This window comes from Pseudorasbora parva, chromosome 6 (assembly GCF_024679245.1).
Source record: "Pseudorasbora parva isolate DD20220531a chromosome 6, ASM2467924v1, whole genome shotgun sequence".
In the NCBI taxonomy this organism is placed as follows: Eukaryota; Metazoa; Chordata; class Actinopteri; order Cypriniformes; family Gobionidae; genus Pseudorasbora; species Pseudorasbora parva.
This window is the reverse complement of record NC_090177.1, coordinates 32,865,969-32,885,879: the sequence shown is the minus strand read 5'-3', so window position 1 is coordinate 32,885,879 and position 19,911 is coordinate 32,865,969. Positions and strand designations below refer to the sequence as shown.

Here is a 19,911-nt window from a genome sequence, read left to right as displayed (position 1 = left end):
ACTTTGCACAACGCCTCAGAACCAGAAACTATCTATAGTCTTTGACAGAAACCAAGCAACTCATTTGAAATTTTGTATTTGTTAACAAATATTTACATTTAAAATATTATTTTATTGCTTTATTGTGTCACTACCCCCTGTTGAAAAACCCATATTGGTCAACTGTTAATACATATTATATATACATAATATAATACAAAAACTTTATTGAAACTTTTTTGACCGGTCCAGAAGTTGGAAATGGCTCTGAAATGTTCATTATTAAAAGATTAAAAACATTAAACGAACAGCGCAAATGAACAATGCTTTAAAGCAGTGGTTTCAGGCAGAGCCATGAATCATGCAGCCAGGAGAACAGTTCCACTGCTCGTCATCCATCGGCTCATGTGTCCGTCTGCACTGCAGATCTACAGACTGAGCTTCGCTGAAGGAGCTCTTAGAGAAGTTCACCCACTCTCCGCTGACGTGTACACCGTACACCTCGCACAGCTCAGCCGCCAGCGGGTCTTTAAGGAAGAGGAGGCGCGCCAGTCTCTGCAGAGGGTAGCGGCAGTTGCGGCTGCTGTGTCCGTGGCTGTAGAGCAGGAGCAGGTCTCTCCTGCAGGGCAGCAGGTGTCTGTGGACGGCACAGACCTGGATAAAGTCCAGTCTCTGGGCAAGACGGAGCAGCCGAACGGGGTTGCGCTCTGCATGTGCCCTGCTCAGGGCCAGAGCGAGCTGAACAGCCGGAGAACTGCGTATTCTCTCGGGAAGCTTAAGAACATGTTGAATGGCATGGGTTGAACCTGAAAGCATGAAAAAAAGATAAGAACGGTTGTCTGTTGTCTATTAGTACTCAGAATTTATGATTTTTACTCTCGAGACCATAGCACATAGAGCAAAGCTAAACATGCTAATGTAGAATGTGTGTGTGGAAATATGAGAATAAATTAGAAAAAAATACTACTGCCACCTGTATATTGTTTTTAATTGGCTTTAATTTTAGTTTTAGTAAACAATTTTTGTATAAATCTATTTTTGTATTTTTATTTTTTACTATTTATTTATTTAAGTATTTGTTTTTTTATCTATTTATATTTTATTGTATCTTTATTTCAATTGAAAAAATGTTTTAATAGCTTTTAGTTAGTTAACGATTACAATTTAAATTTTTACAGCACACTAGTATTTACTCTTTTTTTTTTGGATTTGTTTTCAATTTTGGATTTGTTTTCAAATATTCAGTATGTTTGTATGTAGTGAACCCATTTTCAACATTTGTAAAAGTACCTGTAAAAGTATTTCCTGCTAAATCTCAATATTACCATTAGGTGAGCCACTAGCACAGCTTACCCCACTTCTACCATTTTGGGGAAAATGCTTCCTATATGAATTTGCTGCTAATTTTTAACCAAATAATTTACATGATTTTGAACATTAGCAATTCACCAGACCTGGATAAATTTGCATGGACATAAAATGAAGATGAGCGTCTATTCACATCAAGTGCAAATAGCGTGCCATGTTGGCATGTGCTAATCTTACTAGCTCCGGCTAACAATGCCTGGCTGTGCCGAACAAGATTAAAAAAAATAAAAACACTTTTTCTTTTTCTGTGGAACAATCAGAATAATGTCCGGCTAACTGATCGGTGTTTTGACGCGATCGACACGGCTTCGAATCCGCCTTTTGCAAAGCTTGCTCATTTTATGACTTGAAACTTTTTAAACTTGCTCTTGATCATTTTTCTGATGACAAATGGAAAGGCATTTACGTTCAAGAAAAATTAAGAACATTTTCTAAATGTGGAAATAAAGTGCCTAACGAAATGTTTAATGATAATAAAACATTTATTGGGTAGGGTTAGGGATAGGTGTACGAAGGGTTTTATTGTCCCTTTAAAGCAGCATATTATTGCATCCTGTTAATGTACAACAATACTGAGGTGCAAATAGTATGTATCTGTCAAAATAAAGTATAAAATTACATGTAATTACTATTTATATTACAAAAAACTGCTACTTTTAGATGGTGTAAATAGAATACATCACAATTTTCACCTAGTAAAATGCAACTATTGTTATTTGCACTTAGTGTAAATGGCAAGTATTATTGTATCAGCGAGTGTAAATAGAATCTAGTTGCTATTAACACTTATAAACACTTGTAAATAGCATCTATTATTATTTGCATTTAGTGCAAACAGCCACTGGCTAAAATCAATGAATAAAATTTACTTTGACTTTGCAAAAAAAAAGAAAGTAGAGTTTTTAGCATAAAATTCTCAATTACTTTCAGTCTGTCCCATGACTAAAAAAAATTATACAGCTCACCTGACACATCCTTCCCCATTCTGATATAATATATACGATTTTAGTCACACATAACCCATGTCGGTATGGATTAAAATTGAGAAAATTATACTGTCAAGTGTCAACCTAGCCCTAGCGTCCACACAGCTGACATGTTTACCTGTTGTATGTCCGCATTGTGTGCACAAATTAAACGCAGTCAAAACGCACCATCGAAGAAGCACTAATTAAATATCACCGTTTCTGTCCATGTTTTTAGCTGAACATTAGATTAATGCATTATTAAAAGTTCAGTGTACACGCAGTATGAGATTAATTGGTAACACTTTACAATAAAGGTTGTATTAGTTAACATTAGTTAATGCATTAGTTAACATGAACTAACAATGAAAAACCCCTCTGTTCAGCATTAGTAAATCTTTGTTAACGTTGGTTAATAAAAATACAACTGTCCATGGTTTAGATAATGCAATGTGAACTAACATGAACAATGTTAAGACGATTTTAATAATGCATAAGTAAATAGTGAAATTAGCATTAACAAAGATAAATAAATGCTTTATAAGTGCATTTATCATTAGTTCATGTTAACTAATGTAGTGAACTAATGTTAACTAATGAACCTTATGGTAAAGTGTTACCGATTAATTCATATACTGACTGATACTAACCAGCATTGAGAGCTCTAGCAGCTTCTAGTCACTCACCCAAGTTATAGAGCAAACTCAAGGCTTGGAACTCCTCTTGATGCTGGTGTTTCCCTTCTCTGTAGCTCTCCAGCAACCAGCTCAAGCTCTCCTGCAGGTGAGTGTCATTGATACGTGGGTCATAATATTGAAGTGGCTGCCCGCAGAGTCTGTAGGAAGCATAGAGAAGGAAACGCACGCTTTTCTCCAGCACGGCCACGCAATCTGGCCCCGATACACGCTGGATAATCATGTCCTGCCGAACGCTACGCAGACGGTCGAACACAAAACAGTACACCTGTGGATCAGAACGTCAACAAGACAGGCTTCAAATGCCATCATATTACAAATAAAGATGACAAAATGCAATTTTCATACCTCTGTCCATGGCTGAAATGTCGGGGAAGCTGCAATGTCATCAACTAGGTAACACACAGTCTTTAAAAGCACAGATGGTGGTCGAAGGTCATTGGCCCTTGTAGAGTCTTTCCCCGCGGCAGGTCGTGAGTACTCTTTGACAGTACGTGACACATCAGCACGCGGCAAACGATCCCGCTCTGTGCCGGCCAACATCTCGAACCTGTGCAGTCGATTCTGGGCCTCCCGCTGGCGTAATTCATAGGCAGGGCACATAGTCATGCAGGTGCCATGGGGCACTGAGTCTTCAGCTTTCTGCTCAACCGCACGCTCTCTGTCCGGTCGACTCTGCTCCTTATGACTGCGTCCTCGACCCCTCCTAGACTGATGACACCTGAACACACACACACACACACACACACACACACACACAAATTGTACAATATTATTTAAAGTTACTGTGTTCTACTTTAATATATTTCAAAATGTAATTTATTCCTGTGATCAAAAGCTGAATTTTCAGCATCATTTCTACAGTCTGCAATGTCGCATGGTCTTTCAGAAATCGTTAATTATGATTTGATGCTCATTTATTATCAATGTTGGAAAAATGTTCCAGCTTAATATATTTTTGGGACATGTTATACTTTTTTTTCAGGATTCATTGATGAATAAAAAGTTAAAAGGAACATTATTTATTCAAAATAGATTTTTTTTCTAACAATACAAATCTCTCCTATCACTTTTGATCAATTTAACAAATCCTTGCTGAATAAAATAATTAATTTATATAAATCATCATATTAGAATGATTTCTGAAAGCTCATGACACTGAAACCTGTGTAATGATACTGACAATTCAGCTTTGACATCACAGGAATACATTACATTTCTAAATATATTAAGTACATTAAGTTTTGAAATACGGCTCTATCATAATAAGTTTCTATTATTGCACATATAAGAGACTGACTGCAATCTTTATGAGCAATTATTTCTCTTTATTGACAATAATTTATCTCGTTTATGGTTCAAAAAATAATATTTATATATCACACTTTATGCCATTAAATCAATCTGACATGTCAATGCAGTGACCTCCCAGTTATATTGTGCTTTATACCGTAGACATTAGCCCTGTTCTAATGAAGACTGTTTGTGTCCACGCGGACACTATTTGTATCAAACGGGTTTCAGCTAAATTTCTAGTGGCATTTCAATATGTTCATGTCTTATCGTCGAGTATTAATCAAAATAAAAACAATCTTTCGGGAAAACTCACGCGTTACTCATGGCTGTTTTGTTCATTGGTCGCGTTTGTTGATCAAAAACTGCTCGTACGTCACTTGCCGTAAAGACATCTCCGATTGGTCGCCATATATGGACGTCATATCCGATAAACGCTACGTAATGTGTATTATGATGAAACATTTTGGAATCGCATAAAAAAATTACGAACGTGATATTATAAACTGTGCAATATTACATCAAAATGATTTCTAGTTAAACACAGAGATTATATTTATTTAATCTATTTAAGACATTACAATTACAATTTTTACATATAAAGTGTTCGCAATATCTTTTTGAGATAGGGTAAACATACATGTTTTTTTTTTTAAAGGGAATAACATATCTGATCAACTTAAATATTAAAAGGAACAAGAGTAATAATTACAAAATACATTTCACACATAAGTTCAAGTTACTGTTAGGCGTAAAGGACTTTAAAGTTATTGATAAAATCAGAGAAATATTTGAAACCACACTATTTACATATATACATACATAATGTTTGGTGTGTTGATCTCAATTTTAGAACAATTTAGACCATAAAAACAAATCCAACAGAAACCTATCAATTTCCCAACCTTTTTTTTTCTATATTTCTATAATACAAATAAGAATCAATGTTGCTTTTCTAAAAAAAAAAAAAAAAAAAAAAAACACACAATCAGCAGACCTGTCAATCTGAATGAATGAATATGTGACAAATTGCTTTAATCACGCTGCAGTAATGTATGAAATGATTACCCACAATTCATTGATAAATATTCTTTAATTCTTTAATTGTAAATAGATGGCACAATCATACAGCATATCATGACATGGAGGGGCAGAAGAGTGTCTGGGCTGTGCTCTGTCCAATCTGGTCTTCCTCCAGTGACTGCTGGACCAAAACTGTCTCTCGGCTTACTAATGAAGACACCTCCAGAAGATCTGAAAAAGTCCTACAAGAAAATATAAAACAGCATGGACATCCAAAATTAGACTAGCACAGGTGAAATATCAAGCTCTATTTGAAATATAAGGTACGTTTCTATACTAGGGGCTTCACAATGCGCACATAATTTCATATATAGAGACTGAATTGCCCTTACCTCGTCAACTGCTGTCCGATTTCATTTGCTGTAATTTTCATCTCTCTAAGACAATCTGCTGAAGCCTCACAGTCAGTGGGAATGTCCTTTGTATAGTGTTGCAAGAGATGTTCACTCTGATTCAGACATTCGACCGTTTTGTCTGTGTAGTAAGACAAATATTTTTCATTAAATCTGTTTGGAATTATGCAAAAATCACCAGTTTCTGACTGTGTCAAGGTTGGTCAGAGCTCTTAGTTGAGTTTAGATCACTCCAAAAAAGCACAAAGCATTTGCAGACAGAAATTATATCAATTCTAAATAATCTTGATAACAGTTGAGCATCAAATCAGCATATTACAATGATTTCTGAAGACCGGTGAAAATACAGCTTTGCATCACAGTAAAACAGCTAAAGAGCTAGTATTTGTAATATTTCCCAATTTATTGTTTTTAATGTATTTTTTATCAAACAATGCCTTGCTGATAAGAAATTTCTTTCAAAAACAAACAAACAAAAAAAATCCTTCGTTATTCCAAACTTTGGACTGCCAGTGTACGCATATAAAATAATATAAATATTTTCTAATATATTATATATCACTTTATTATGCACTGATACATGAATGTTCTGATTTGATTAAAAATGGCTTCAGAACTACTGGCCTAGACTTCACCTAATGTGAATAATATACATCATATTAACTTTCTGTCATAAATGTCTATTTAGGCATAAAACTACAAATCACAATATCAGTATTAGATATCAGGGAATTTTCACTTTGAAGTAGCATCTACATTACAATATAATTGTTTTGTTTTTTTCCAATCTGTTCTTCCTTTTTCTGTCCTAAAGTAGAAATTTGTCTTGGAACCAAGGTGCATGCGTACACACTGAAAAGTCATTTCAATCTCTAAATAACACACAAGGTCTCATACTTAATGACTTTTCGTCCAACAATATAACACATTTAATAACGACATACATAAACACTGCACAATATATAATACAAAAAAGTAATAAATACAATACCTCCCAAAAAAAGAAGGAAAAAAAAAGAGGTTAAACAAATGTCACCTAAAAACTGCTCTGGGTTCTCTCCAATGTGCACATTCTTCACAGGAAGTTTGTGTCTCGTGGCATCAACTGCTGTGGCAAATGACTTATACTCCTCTGAAAATGTGTTTGCTGCAGCAGCAACAGGACTTAAAGACTCAATCTGCATAAAGAAAGGAGGAATTCAAATGTGAGATGTGTTAACATGAAGATTTAAGCAACACTGTTAAATATGTAAAGATGACCTGTAAGTCCAGTAAACTGTTGAGCTGTTTCTGCTTTTCCAGCAGCAGGTACTGTCGTTTCTTTTGGTTAACTTGTGCACACAACTGCTGCTCTTTCTCCATGACGGCCAGAATATTCCTCTCAGCCTCCTCTCTCATTTTTCGGGTATTATGTTCAATCTAGACAGAGAAACATAACCAAACAAGGGATTTAAAATTGCTACAAAACTGAAAGAAATGTTTATGAATCAACTGACTATTTTGGATTATATGCTCAATATTTGCTCATATTTTGTTTATGCATTAAAACAGTAGCTAATTATTTTTCTGGCATTGAAAACTTTGAATTCACAACAGGCAAAAGATATATTGTTTAAATTATTCTCTTCTATCAGGACATAGCAATGGTTTAAACAATACATTTATATAGTTTTTTTCTAATATATAAAATGTAGTAAATATAATTTATATAGCTATAACAGTTTTTTTTTTTAAACTGTGTAATTGAATTGATTTCATCTATACAAATTATTGAGGTCTGAGAACAGATAGTTTCTAATAATGTTTTAAAATAAAATGTACACTTATGTGAAAAGACCAAAGAAAATGTGTAGACCAATCACAAAAGACTGGCCATCTGATCAATCAGAGCAGAGTAAACCAACCACAACAGACTGGCCATCTGATTGAGCAGAGTAGACCAATCACAACAGAGACTATAATGAGAACGTTAAAGGGTTACTTCAGCAAGTTAGCATATGGCTTTGTATCAATAGAAACCCAGCAGTATATTTGAATGATCATACCGGTGTGGAACGACATCAGGGCGAGTCATTAATGACAGAAATTACATTTTTGGGTGAACTAACCCTTAAATGATAAATCACTGAAGCAACCGTTTAAGGTTTTTATTTATTTATTTACTGTATATTTACATTTATTTTACCTTGGATGCATGTAAACCTAATGTAGGAGACCTCAAAAACAAAATTAGGAACATAATAGGGGCACTTAAATCAAATGCTGGTTTATGAAATGTTTGTTTGAGGATTTGGGAATATAGATATCTGAGTGTATGACAATATACAGTAGCACTACATAAATTCATTTGGGGGTGATGAAGCGTGGTGTAGAATAGTTACAAATGGTGTAGGCACTAGCATAATATAATAAAAAGTGTCGCTATTTAAAGAAAACAAATCATAGGTAAAGTGATATCTATGTTGACCAACTTATTATCAGACCTTAGCAGTGAGGAAGGCCAGCAAAAACGTCTCCAAAGATATGTCCCTTTCTTCATTCTTGGGGTCCACTGCGCTTGGCGGTGCAATTTTTTCTGAAAAATATAAACTTGTTATGCAAGCCATTCTGGTGATCATATTACTCCCCTACTCCAGTCGACACGAGTACTACACCTTTAATGACGGAGACATCAAAATCTGGACGTATGCAGTGGCCATCCAACACAGTAGACTGAAAGACATTTCCTCCCACATTTGAGGATTCCAGAATGCTGGAGGCCACTGTGGGAAAACAATATATATATATATATATATATATATATATATATATATATATATATATATATATATATACAGAAACATAGTTTAACCAACTATATATAGATCCAGATATTGTATATTTAATCTGACATATCTACAGATTAGCCCCAAAACTCACAGGTAAAGTCATTGTCGGCCAAAGAGCTCATTGTACGTCTCGACGGGACGCCGTCCTTCAGTTTTCGTGTGTTTCCTAATCTTGGAGAGGACGGTCTGGGTGGCATCAGCACTGATTGCTGCTGTACACTGCTCTACAGAACACACCATATAAAAAGATTGAATATTGTTATAAAATGACAGAGAAAACAGCAACACACATCTGTATGGAAACATAAAATACAGCTTATTCACATTATTTTGCAGTCAGTTACCTTTGCAGGAGCTTTTGTTTCAGTTTGCATGTACCTAGACTTCACAATTGTGCCCGACGCTAAAAATCAAGAGCAGATGAAATTTGTCAGTACTATAGCCTCAATGAGATATGAGAAGTTGTAGGTCATGCTCTTACTTTTGGTTTTCCTCCTCGCACCACTGTTATTTCCACTGCTGACATCATTTTCACTGGATAAACTGAAAAACAGAGTCGATCTCAATATATGCATTAATGAAATTTACTTAAGAGTACATTTAAGTAACTATTTGGTGATATTAGTGTCAGTCTAAAAAAGTTAAAATTTGACTTACACTTCAGATATTCCATGTCTTTTGATAGTTATTAGACCAAATAATCAACTTATTTAGAATTAACAACTTAATAGTATCATTTTATCTAGCCCATTTCCATCATGTTTACTTTTTAAATCAAGTCAAACTGGTTTATTTATTGACATTTTTGAACGTCATTGTCACAATATTTGAACACATAACGTTACATGTTCAATATTTATATCACTTATATTATCTTAAATATTTGACTTTGCATGATTAACACTGACCCAAGAGTTACATAACACACGACACGTCTAAGAAAACAAATAATGCAAAAAAGCAAGTTATTAGTGCGTGCATTAAGACACAAGTTACATACAAACAATGAACTTAATGAAATAAAAAAATCTTACTTTTTTGAGTCACTTGAAGCTGAAACTTTACGCATACCTAACGGCTTTTTAGATGCCATTATTTTACACAAATTAATCGGACCGAGAAGAAGACTGTTATGATCATGACATGAGTTATGATGATTTTTGTAACCCGCGTTTTACTGATTGTCTTCCTCTCTGATCTTGAAGCGTACGTTCAGCGCCACCTGTCAGCCTGGAGTGTAATTGGAAGACATAAAATTCCATAATTCCTGCGAATAGTTTCACAATTTTCCTGGTCATTGCAAATTTGTAAAATGATGCAAAATGATCCCCCCATTGTAATGAATCACTTATGAGCAATTAACTTCCTGAATTTTAAAGACTTGAAATACAAAAATCCACGGTAGTGTCGAAGTAATAAACATGTAACTTTAAATATTGGTTAGATCACATATTATCAAAATCATTCTTAACCTCTAAATGCAATGTTACATGTTATATGCATGGCGGTTAAATGTAATTGATACTGACACATATTAGAAACTCGCCGATGTCCTGATAAACACCTACTGGAATGCACCGAGCAAAAATAACGAAATAAATGTATTATGAAAATCATATTTAAGAAGGCTTATAAAAAGATTCCTCTTGTTTGGTGTCTGTCAAAATCAGTTTTCAAGCGTGTGTACGCCCTCTTCTTTTGGTCAGAGTCAGAGTGAAACAGAACTCCCAACTCCCAAACAACTCCTATGTTTACACCGCTCCTTCTCTATATTTGCACATGGAAAGGATTTATCCAGCGTCATGAAGAAGTGATCATATGTAGTTTAGAGGTCTATAACTCGGGTAAGTTGAGATATTCATGTTTCATACGTGTATTTAATATTTTGGAGTTGTATTGTTAGATTAGCCATCGTTAGCAATAGAAGTTACCTTAAACTCTGAGACAACTGTTAGTTCTGCTTATCAGATATTTTGATGGACGTAAGAGATGGGTTTTTTTTTAATTATTTTCAAATTTCTTACTATTATAATATGTGGAAGTTCAGCTGATTAAGCTCGATTTTATAGCACGTAAGTTAGCAAAGCTAACTTAGTAGTTATTCACTTGCTGCAGTCGCTGCACCCACTTTCCTGGATGTTTTCAAAGGTTTTCCATCATAAAACGCGGTGAATATAATTTAGTTATGGAAATTATTAGGAAAACTTGAAGAGAATATGAGCCAGACACGTGCTGTGTGTTTATGAATAATGAATAATGTGTTCACATGTAAAGAAATTATCTAACGATAAATATTTATGTTTCCACACAAAATTCTTCCATGGAAGTTACAGAAATGCAATTCTTTTGTGAGGCTCTTTTCAACAAAACCCTCAGTAAATAATAAATATTTATGTGACAGATCAGTTTCCCTGAAGGGTTGCTCTCTCGTTTCACAGCTCAATGAAAGTTCATGAGAGGTTTGAAGTTTCAGTGTTTCCATACTGACTCAGACAGCCAGTAGGCTTGTTTGACACATTTTGTCCAAGTCAGTGGTTTTACAGGACATTACAGATTCTGCCGTAACTAATGCTTGATTTGAAGGCATATTATATTCAGGAATTCTTCTCAAAGTCTTTTTTGCTCTCCAGGGTTGGCGCAAAGCTGGGATGGCCTCTAAACTATTTGACAGACTTCGCCGTTCACTATTTAAAGAAGGGGAGCTTCCTTCTGAGACAGACGGCCTCAGAACAGATGACTTTCCTGAAAGTTCTGAACTTGAGGATGATACAGACTGCATTTCGGCCAGGCTCGGAGGGACCCTGAGCTTCGAGGGTGATGGGGTCCTGGATTCTGAGGATCCGGGAGACGCGTCCGGGCCAGACAGTGACTCTGACTTTTTTGGAGAGTCCATAGATAATGCATGTAGCAGCACAGGTAGTCATCAATCATACATATCTTTTAAAAAGTTAAAATTGTAGAATATGCTTTATAGATGTGTAGAACAGCAAAACTTTGTGTTGGTGAATTGAAGTCCAAGCTACATATGCAGAAGCTAAAGAATAAAAGACAAAAGGATAGTTTATCCAAAAGTGATAAGTCATTTTGTTCCAAAACTTTCAAAAGTTTGGAGTAAGACTTTTTTTTTTTCTTCTTTCAAAGAAGTCTCTTATGCAAGTTTTCTGTTTTAATATAATTTAAGAGGTCATTTATTTCTGAGATAAAAAAACTGACATTTTAGCAATATTATTTCAGACTCATGCTCCTTCAGACATCATTCTAATATGCTGATTTGATGCTAAAGAAATAGTTCTTATTAGCACTATTTAAAACTAAGGAAGCTTGTTTTTTCTGTCATGGAATATTTAAAAAGATAATTGTGAAAATGTTACTTTTTTTTAAAACCCTTACAAATCAGACTTCTGTCCTGCCAATTGCGAGTTATAAAGTCCAATTCTGAAAAAGTTACAATTATCCTTCACATTTGTTAAATTCTGTGGCAGAAACGAGCTTCCATAAAAAAGTAGTTATATTGATATTGCAGATAATTTTTTTCAAGATACTTTTATGAATAGATAGTTCAAAAGAACAGCATTTATTTGAAATAGAAAAAAAAATCGTACTGACTCCAAATTTTTAAATGGTAGTGTACTGTATATGTATTATTAAGCAGAGCTGTCAAGCTTCCAATAGGATAAAGGTTGCCTATATTATATGGCATATTGCAAATATTGTGTCAAGATAAATGTGTTAGGTAAAGACTCACATCTAGGCCAGAATTAATTGAAAATCATCTCAGCTCTTGCAGTTCTCGAATCACATTCCTTATTCTGCATATTTATGTTGCCAAATGAACTCTACACATGGAAAACAGGAGCTTTCGGTGACAATGATGATATTTGATCTAAATATGAAGATTTCAGCTCTTAAGTGTGAATGAAACCTCGTTAGTTATGAAAAAAAAACTGTTTGGAATTAACTTTTTAAGCTTAAACATTATGTGCATGGTCTTTGTGAATTTACAATAATCTATTTGTATGCTGATTTCACTTCTTCTTTTTGGTTCACTTTTAGTTCACTTATACTTCACTTTAGCAGTTAATTTTATCTCTGCTTTATAGAGACCAGCCCAATAGGTCCTTCCCCCAAAACCTCAAATATGATCACCAGACAACTACAAGAAAACTGGCGAAGTTCAAGAACTCGTTGCATTCCTGAAAAACTCATTTTTGAGGTGACTGATGCCTGTGTTGTCCATGAGACAAATTCCAAGTATGTGGTAAGTACACAATACGCAACTGTAAATCATTTCAGTCTCTTTTTTTTTAGCGATTTCAAACTATACTAAAAAACATTACAAATTTGAACATTCTAAACAGCCTTTTATGTTTGTGTCGATGACAAATAAGATTGTCCAAATAAGTAATTTTTATACTACGTCTAGGATTGAATAATATTTGCATATTCAATGAGCTTCAGCTCTCCTGTCAGTGCATTTGGGAATCTCTCATCCAACCGCGATTGCTTGATTGATTGGAATGTTATTTTTTTATTACTTGGTTTGCCCGATCGGTGGATATAACTATGAACTGTACACACGCGCACGCGCACGCACGCACACACACACACACACACACACACACACACACACACACACACACACACACACACACACACACACACACACACACACACACACACACACACACACACACATAGTGTTTCCATGTTTTATGGGGACTTCCATAGGCGTAATGGATTTTTACTATACATACTATCCCCCTACACTGCCCCTGCCCCTAAACATACTCATCACAGGAAACATTCTACATTTTTACTTTATTAAAAAAAACTCCTTCTGTATGATTTATAAGATGCTTTCCTCATGGGGACCAAAAAATGTCCCCACAAGGACAAGGATTTCGGATATTGCCATCTTTGTGGGGACATTTTGTCCCCATAACGTAGGGATTACCAGCCCACACACACACGCACAAGCCTCTCTGTTCAAAACTTCTGCAATTGTATTTTTCCTTCAAATATCAAGTCAAGAGAATGAGCAATGCACATCAAGAAAGGAATATTATTTTACTATTTAAGATAACCAGGCCAGGCTTGCGTTTTGGTAGCCCGTCTCGAAAATAGCAATGAACCAACAACACCACAAATAAAGGATTCTTCAGCCTTTGACAGCGTGCTAAGGTATGCTAGATACTAGGGCTGTCAACGAATATTCTAAATTCGAATATATATTCGAATAGTTTTTAAAAAACGGATTTCGAAGGTGAAAATTAATAATTTGAATGAAAAAAAAAACAACAACAAAAAAGGCGGAAAAAAATCCCCCGCCGCGGTAGTGGAGGCGTGGCTGTCTGCTTTGCGAGTGAGCGCGCGCATGTGGGTTCAGGGACAGGTCACAGGAGTCACACTGTCACTGCTGAAAGTGGATGCGTCTTGCAGGGAAGATGGCAGAAAGTGTAGAGCCCAACTCGACCGCAGCAGAGAAAGAGATTTTAACTCCATAATCTAAAAAGCCATGTCTGGAAGTACGTTGGATTTTGGTCGGTAGGAGGTAAAATTGTTGAGCCGCGAGATTAAGTTATATGCAAGCTATGTAATTTTGGAGCAATTTTGACAGCCCTAATTGACACAGTTAGACACATACACATTACTCAATAGATATCAAACGATCTATATCAATGCAATACTGTCACATATAAAAAATTAATTATTCACATATGTGTTGTTTCATTCATTCATTCATGTAATCTCATCCTGCCTGCAAATCCAGTCTCGTCTACAAACGAATCCATGACGAAATGAAGGAACAGACGTGCAATGTCTTCCTCACATGAGCTGGATAATCATTAAAAATAAAGTTCCATGCATTCATAATATTGGAATCTGAATGATGCTTATGCGGTATGTTTATGCTTAGAAGTTCGATGCGGTTTAGCTCTATGAAGGTCTATGTCATGTCAGTGGCACGAGTCAGTGGACGAGGCTACAGAATCAGACGTTGTTCTGTTGAGGCGGTGTTTCGCCACATGCTGACATCGCAGGCACATTCTGAGATTGATCGTTTGCTGAGCCTGGTGTCTAAAAGCTTTTATTTGACTAACAAGGAAGTTTTCAGCTCTTCAGCTCTATATATTCTTATATCGCCATGCCCTTTTATATATCAAAAACTCAAGGGAAAGTGGATTTTTCAATTCATCACCCTTTAAAGTACCCCTTTTATGCTTTTCCTTTCATGTAATACAGCTGTTTGTGAATGTAAAATGTCTTCAAAGATCAAAGTGTAAGTAGAGTCATAGTAAATAGTAGGGCTGCACGTTTTCAAGTTTTTCATTAAAGGGGGGGTGAAATGCTGTTTCATGCATACTGATCTTTTTACACTGTTAAAGACTTGGAATCCCATACTAAACATAGACAAAGTTTCAAAAGTTAAGGTGGACGTTTGATGGGAGTATTTCTTTGTCAAAAATACTACTTCCGGTTAGTCATAAGTTTCGGCAAGTTTTTTGAGATCATGCGTCCCCATTGACGTTAATGGGGGCGGAATTTCCTTGCATGGGCCTTATGGACAATTCTACCGGAAGCGCGTGAGAGAGAGCGAGGGAGAGAGCGAAAGCAACAGCCTACGCCCATCAAAGCGGGGCTTGTAGGATGCTGGACAGGTGACAATTACACATAGCACATAACAATGTCACCAAAAAAAGTGGGTTTTTGGTTGCCAGACCAAGACAGTCCTGCACAGATTCGCCAAAAACCCCGCGTTAAGGCAACAGTGGATGTAATTTGCTTTTCCGGATCAGCAACTGAGTTGCGCGAATGTTTATATCTGTTCGCTGCATTTCGGTGCCGACTGTTTCATAAACAAGGCCCAGCTCGACGCCGAATTTTCCCAATCGCCTAATGCTGAAGGATGGAGCAGTCCCAACGTTAGAAGGGTGAGTGAGACTGCTTTTAGTCCGCTTACTGTCTACACAAACCACGCGTAAACACACAAACACACGTGCACAACTGCACTTCCCACATGTACACCTTCAAAGACAAAAATACGACGATATAATTCAAGTATAAATATGTAAATAACACAAGCCGCTAAGCATATTATATAGTTAGTGTATAACTTGTAACTTACCACATACAGACGTCCTGCTCTAGTCGTTTTTGCTGCTGCTCCTGTTCAACTGCAGCCTCTGGGTCTGATTCCGGATCATAGATGTATGGCTGTATCTGATTAAAAGCCATATTTTTATTTTGAATAAAGTTTTTTTCCGCTGTTAGGGATGACGCTCGACTCAACACACAGCGCGCTGCTGCACACGTCATTATTTAGCTCCGCTCACACGACACGCCCCCACCCGCTCGGCTTTTTTCGGAAAGACTCGGAACAGCGCATCTTTCTTATATAATTATTAAAAAAATAAAAACTTTTCGGAGATATGCAGGATGCAATGCTACTCTATAGGTACTCAAGATTGACATGACACTGACTGAAACTGAGTGTTTCACCCCCCCTTTAACCGTTAACCGAGGCCCTTAGCGGTTAATACTCGGTTAACCATAGTGTGCGTCGGTTATTTTTAGCTTATTAATTTGACGACCACCATCTCCGTAGTGAACGCGCCTATAAAGAGAAATGCACATCATGGATTACACAATCAGAGAGTAGCCTATTTCTTTTCGTTTTAAATTGTTAAAAGACATTTCAAGTTTCTTAAGATCTATTTCATGTCTGCGAGGCGTACGCTGAGTTTCGTTAAATTAGGATGAGATGCGCTCCAGTTCACGAGCAATGCGAGTGGCCGCGAGGGCGCCTGCACGATTAGAGCATGTAACGTTAGTAAAATATGCAGCGGAGAATGATTCACACAGACTCAGCGTTTGACTCGCGCGGCTGAGCCTCTCCCGGCAGAGAGTTCAAGCATCTGTGGACTCGTCCCTTCAGCTCTGGCCATCTTGCTTTCAGTCCGCGATTAGCTTTTTTGTTTTCTTCATTACAGTTAAAGTAACGTCTGCTTTTCTCTAGTCATTCACAAGTTTCTCACTTCAAACTTTCTTTCTTCTGCTCCGTTATGCACAGCGCGCGCGGCTCGCGCTCTGCTTCTGCCCTAATGCGACTTTTAGTCCAGTGCGACGTATGTTATTTTCCTCTTCATGACGCATATTTTGACTGATGCGACTCATACTCCGGAGCAACTTATAGCCTGAAAAATGCGGTAAGCACTGCATTGCAATACTTGCATTTTGCCCCGTCACTCTCATTTTTAAAGTGCTCCACGCTTTCTTTGCCCGCTTAGAAAGCTGGTCATAGGGGTGCAAACATATATTACAACTAAATTCAAGGCACGTCATTGACGCCACTTAACCGAGCAAAATGTTTCACTCGGTTACGCAATTTTTAACGGTTAATCGGTCAATCGGTTAACCATGGACACCCCTAGTAAATAGAAAGAATCAATTCTGAACTGCCTAAAACAAGACTTAAGTATTCAAGTCCTACTTCCTGATTTAATCTAGAATGTACATTTGTAACAAATTTGCTTATTGCCAGCTTATGGTCTTCATTGGCTGCCCACAAACATCTACTTGGACCCTTCAAACACTGTATTTGTCGCTAAAACTGGAAGAGTCTAGAATAGATCGGGACAAAAACAAGCGTTGTCTCATGGATTCTTTGAACAATTTGCTGGTTTTGTTTTTCTGGTTTCACATAAATTCACATATACTTTTTCTCATCAGCTCTACACAATTCATGTCATCCATTCTGGCACATTTGACAAAACTCCCGCTGTCATCACGCGACGCTACACTGACTTCGAACGGCTACACAGCCGCTTGCGACGGCGTCACGGAGACGAAATGTACGGCGTGTACTTCCCTCGCAAGAAGCTGCGTAAAAACTTTGCCGCCGAGACCATCGCCAAGCGCAGCCGGGCATTCGAGCAGTACCTGACCCACCTTCACTCCCTCCCTGAACTTCGGACCATACCTACATTCCTTGAGTTCTTCTACCTGGGCGATCTGCGCGCCGGCCAAATGCTGATGCGGGTGGGGCGTTACCCAGACGCCCTGGGGTCTCTTCTCAACTCTCTGAGACTCCAGGAGAAGTTAGGATGCCATCAGCTCCTGCAGCTCAACCAGCTTCAGAGGGTTCATTGGTTCTTCACGCTCTCCGCCTTAGTCGTCTGCTTCCAAGATCTGGAACAGCTCAGTGAGGCTCAGGAACACTGCGACCGAGCCCTGCAGGATCTAGCGCCTTCCCAGGAGGCTTTGCAGCAGCACCAGTTGCACCCTCTGCTCATCCCCCTCCTGCAATCCAACGTCAGGCTGTGCTGGAAGATCTCGAAGGACAAGAGGCGCTGGGAAGCTCTTCTGCAGGAGATCCAGGAGCAGGGGATTGATATAGGGAATCAGCCCAACCTAAAGGAGTGTCTCATTAAAGAGAGCATCGAGGACAGCGAGGGGCTGTTCAGGGCTAAGAGCAAAAGTGAAGATGTCCTGTAAGCATTCAGGATCATTGTTTAAATAGGAATATGAGGGATGTTTCTGAAAGCAATATGTAAGATGAGGTCACTAATGAAAACCTGTGGAAATAATACTAACTCTACACTTTAAAACACATGCATTTCATGGGCACATTTCAATAGCGTTTATTAGCTTAATTCTTGAATTGGTACCGCTTACAATAAAGACTCAGTTTGTTAACATTACTTCATGCATTAAGTATTATGAACAGTCAACAATTTCACATTTATAGGTAATTATGAAATAACAGTGTCATTTATTAATTGGCAGTCACCTAGATTAATAAATGCTGTAAATTGTGGTTTATTATTAGTTCATGATGCCCAATACGTTAACAAATGTTAACAAATTGAACGTGTAAAGTGGTACCCTTTTTTTTGTAACCCAAAACATTTATTTTCAGCCGTCATTAATTTCTCAGAGATGAAACACAGTCGCCTTTGTCTTATTCTTTAGGAGACTTAAAGCAACCGGCCTTCATTTCAGCACCACTATCACACATTATTTCAAATGGACGTGGGAAAGTATTTAGCGAGGCTGTCGACTCTGAACGGTGTTGTTTACATTCAGCTGCTGGACTGATCGGCCTTTTCAAGAAAGAATACAGTATACATTTTTATATTAAAGGGAACACTTTTGGTGTAAAATATAAGTGAAATTGTCAGATACTGATACAGCAGAAGCCTTCAAGTAGTGATGCTGTAAAGTACGTTTTAAATGTATGTTTCGCTACTGAGTGATTTTTTAAAACTTCTGCAATAAACGTCGAATCTTCATTTCTGCAGTACAAATAACACTACTTTAGCGCAGCTTTTCTATACAATTCAAAGGATGCCTTTATATGTCATAGAGAACTTTTTACTGAATGATTTTGAATATTTTTAGAAAAGAGTATTATTCCTTCAATACTACAGTTAGTAATTTCAGTTTTAATGTCCGAGTACAGTTTTTGTAAAATCTTGTAGATTGTTTCACAGATTTTTGCACACAAAGTCAGATATATTTGTATACTGGTTAAACCGATTTCTGTTTTACCCTCTGTTACTTACTAAATTTGAATTTGAATATATTTATTTATGTGTTTATTTATTGTTGTTGGGTATAGTTGAATCATTAACAACGTAATATGCTCTGGAAATCTTGAGATTTCCAAGTTTTCTCAAATTTTCCCACTTTTTTAAAAGCGCATTTAGGCCTTTACAATAGAAAAAGGCTTCCTGTTTTTAATCAGTTTTTTTTTTTATCTCAAATTATTTTATGCACTGGAATTGGTCAAGGAAAATCCAGTTCAATTCACACTATTTGAATAAAATTGAATTATTTGAATAAAACTCTTAGATGTGTTAAATTTTTTCTGCACTTTGGTAATGGAAATGTTGTATTTGTGTCTCTTTTCAAGTTCCTCAATTGAAGGTTCCCAGAATAAAAAGCTTGTTTGATGTCTTTTATTTTCTTTTCTTTAGTTTTTTTTCTTTTTTAACCCCTTAAGCCCTGAGGGTGTTTTTTTTAGAGTTTTTTTGTCTGTGTGATCATCACAACTTTAAAGACTCGTAACTCCAAAACTATAGCAATGAGAGCCAAATGGGAGGTATCCTTTGTTAGCAAACTTTTAGTATAATTTGGACAATCTAGTGCTGAGAAACTGCTTATAAAATACTTTTTTTGTATTATATATATTTTAAATATTTTAGAAATATTTTTTATTTGATATGCAATAACTCCGGAAATATGGTTGAAGCCTAATTCTTTTTTGGGAATGTACCCCCATATATGTTCTATATATGGATCAAATTTTGTGTTGATAAAAAAGTAATCAAAAGTTACAGCATTG

General features: G+C 36.6%; 3 protein-coding genes across 3 annotated transcripts; 1 reads left to right on the top strand and 2 right to left on the bottom strand.

Moving 5' to 3' along the window:
• Positions 1-191: 191 nt before the first annotated feature.
• Positions 192-4,730, bottom strand: sac3d1 (SAC3 domain containing 1). The gene is made up of 4 exons (XM_067447347.1): positions 4,617-4,730; positions 3,356-3,728; positions 2,999-3,275; positions 192-785 (listed from the first exon to the last, which is right to left on the bottom strand). Exons 1-4 carry the CDS (start codon positions 4,640-4,642, stop codon positions 322-324), a joined length of 1,140 nt encoding a protein of 379 aa, XP_067303448.1. The 5' UTR covers positions 4,643-4,730; the 3' UTR covers positions 192-321.
• A 652-nt stretch (positions 4,731-5,382) lies between these two features.
• Positions 5,383-9,793, bottom strand: haus8 (HAUS augmin like complex subunit 8). Its single transcript, XM_067446728.1, has 10 exons — positions 9,599-9,793; positions 9,046-9,107; positions 8,909-8,967; positions 8,656-8,788; positions 8,391-8,498; positions 8,220-8,311; positions 6,997-7,155; positions 6,773-6,914; positions 5,716-5,857; positions 5,383-5,565 (listed from the first exon to the last, which is right to left on the bottom strand). The coding sequence occupies exons 1-10, from the start codon at positions 9,655-9,657 to the stop codon at positions 5,436-5,438; spliced, it is 1,086 nt and encodes a 361-aa protein (XP_067302829.1). The 5' UTR covers positions 9,658-9,793; the 3' UTR covers positions 5,383-5,435.
• Positions 9,794-9,946: 153 nt separating this feature from the next.
• On the top strand, positions 9,947-18,856 carry snx21 (sorting nexin family member 21). The gene is made up of 4 exons (XM_067446723.1): positions 9,947-10,408; positions 11,195-11,480; positions 12,665-12,822; positions 17,295-18,856. The coding sequence occupies exons 2-4, from the start codon at positions 11,213-11,215 to the stop codon at positions 18,057-18,059; spliced, it is 1,191 nt and encodes a 396-aa protein (XP_067302824.1). The 5' UTR covers positions 9,947-10,408; positions 11,195-11,212; the 3' UTR covers positions 18,060-18,856.
• Positions 18,857-19,911: the final 1,055 nt, after the last annotated feature.

Coding starts and splice junctions, on each gene's coding strand:
- sac3d1 (XM_067447347.1), bottom strand. CDS start 4,642: ATGAACAAAACAGCCATGAGTAACGC. Junction 3,729..4,616: donor AAAACAGCCATGAGTAACGC/GTGAGTTTTCCC, acceptor GTGTGTGTTCAG/GTGTCATCAGTCTAGGAGGG. Junction 786..2,998: donor GAGTTTGCTCTATAACTTGG/GTGAGTGACTAG, acceptor TCATGCTTTCAG/GTTCAACCCATGCCATTCAA.
- haus8 (XM_067446728.1), bottom strand. CDS start 9,657: ATGGCATCTAAAAAGCCGTTAGGTATGCGTAAAGTTTCAGCTTCAAGT. Junction 9,108..9,598: donor GCTTCAAGTGACTCAAAAAA/GTAAGATTTTTT, acceptor TCTGTTTTTCAG/TTTATCCAGTGAAAATGATG. Junction 8,312..8,390: donor TGATGTCTCCGTCATTAAAG/GTGTAGTACTCG, acceptor TATATTTTTCAG/AAAAAATTGCACCGCCAAGC.
- snx21 (XM_067446723.1), top strand. CDS start 11,213: ATGGCCTCTAAACTATTTGACAGACTTCGCCGTTCACTATTTAAAGAA. Junction 11,481..12,664: donor TAATGCATGTAGCAGCACAG/GTAGTCATCAAT, acceptor TCTGCTTTATAG/AGACCAGCCCAATAGGTCCT. Junction 12,823..17,294: donor AGACAAATTCCAAGTATGTG/GTAAGTACACAA, acceptor TTTTCTCATCAG/CTCTACACAATTCATGTCAT.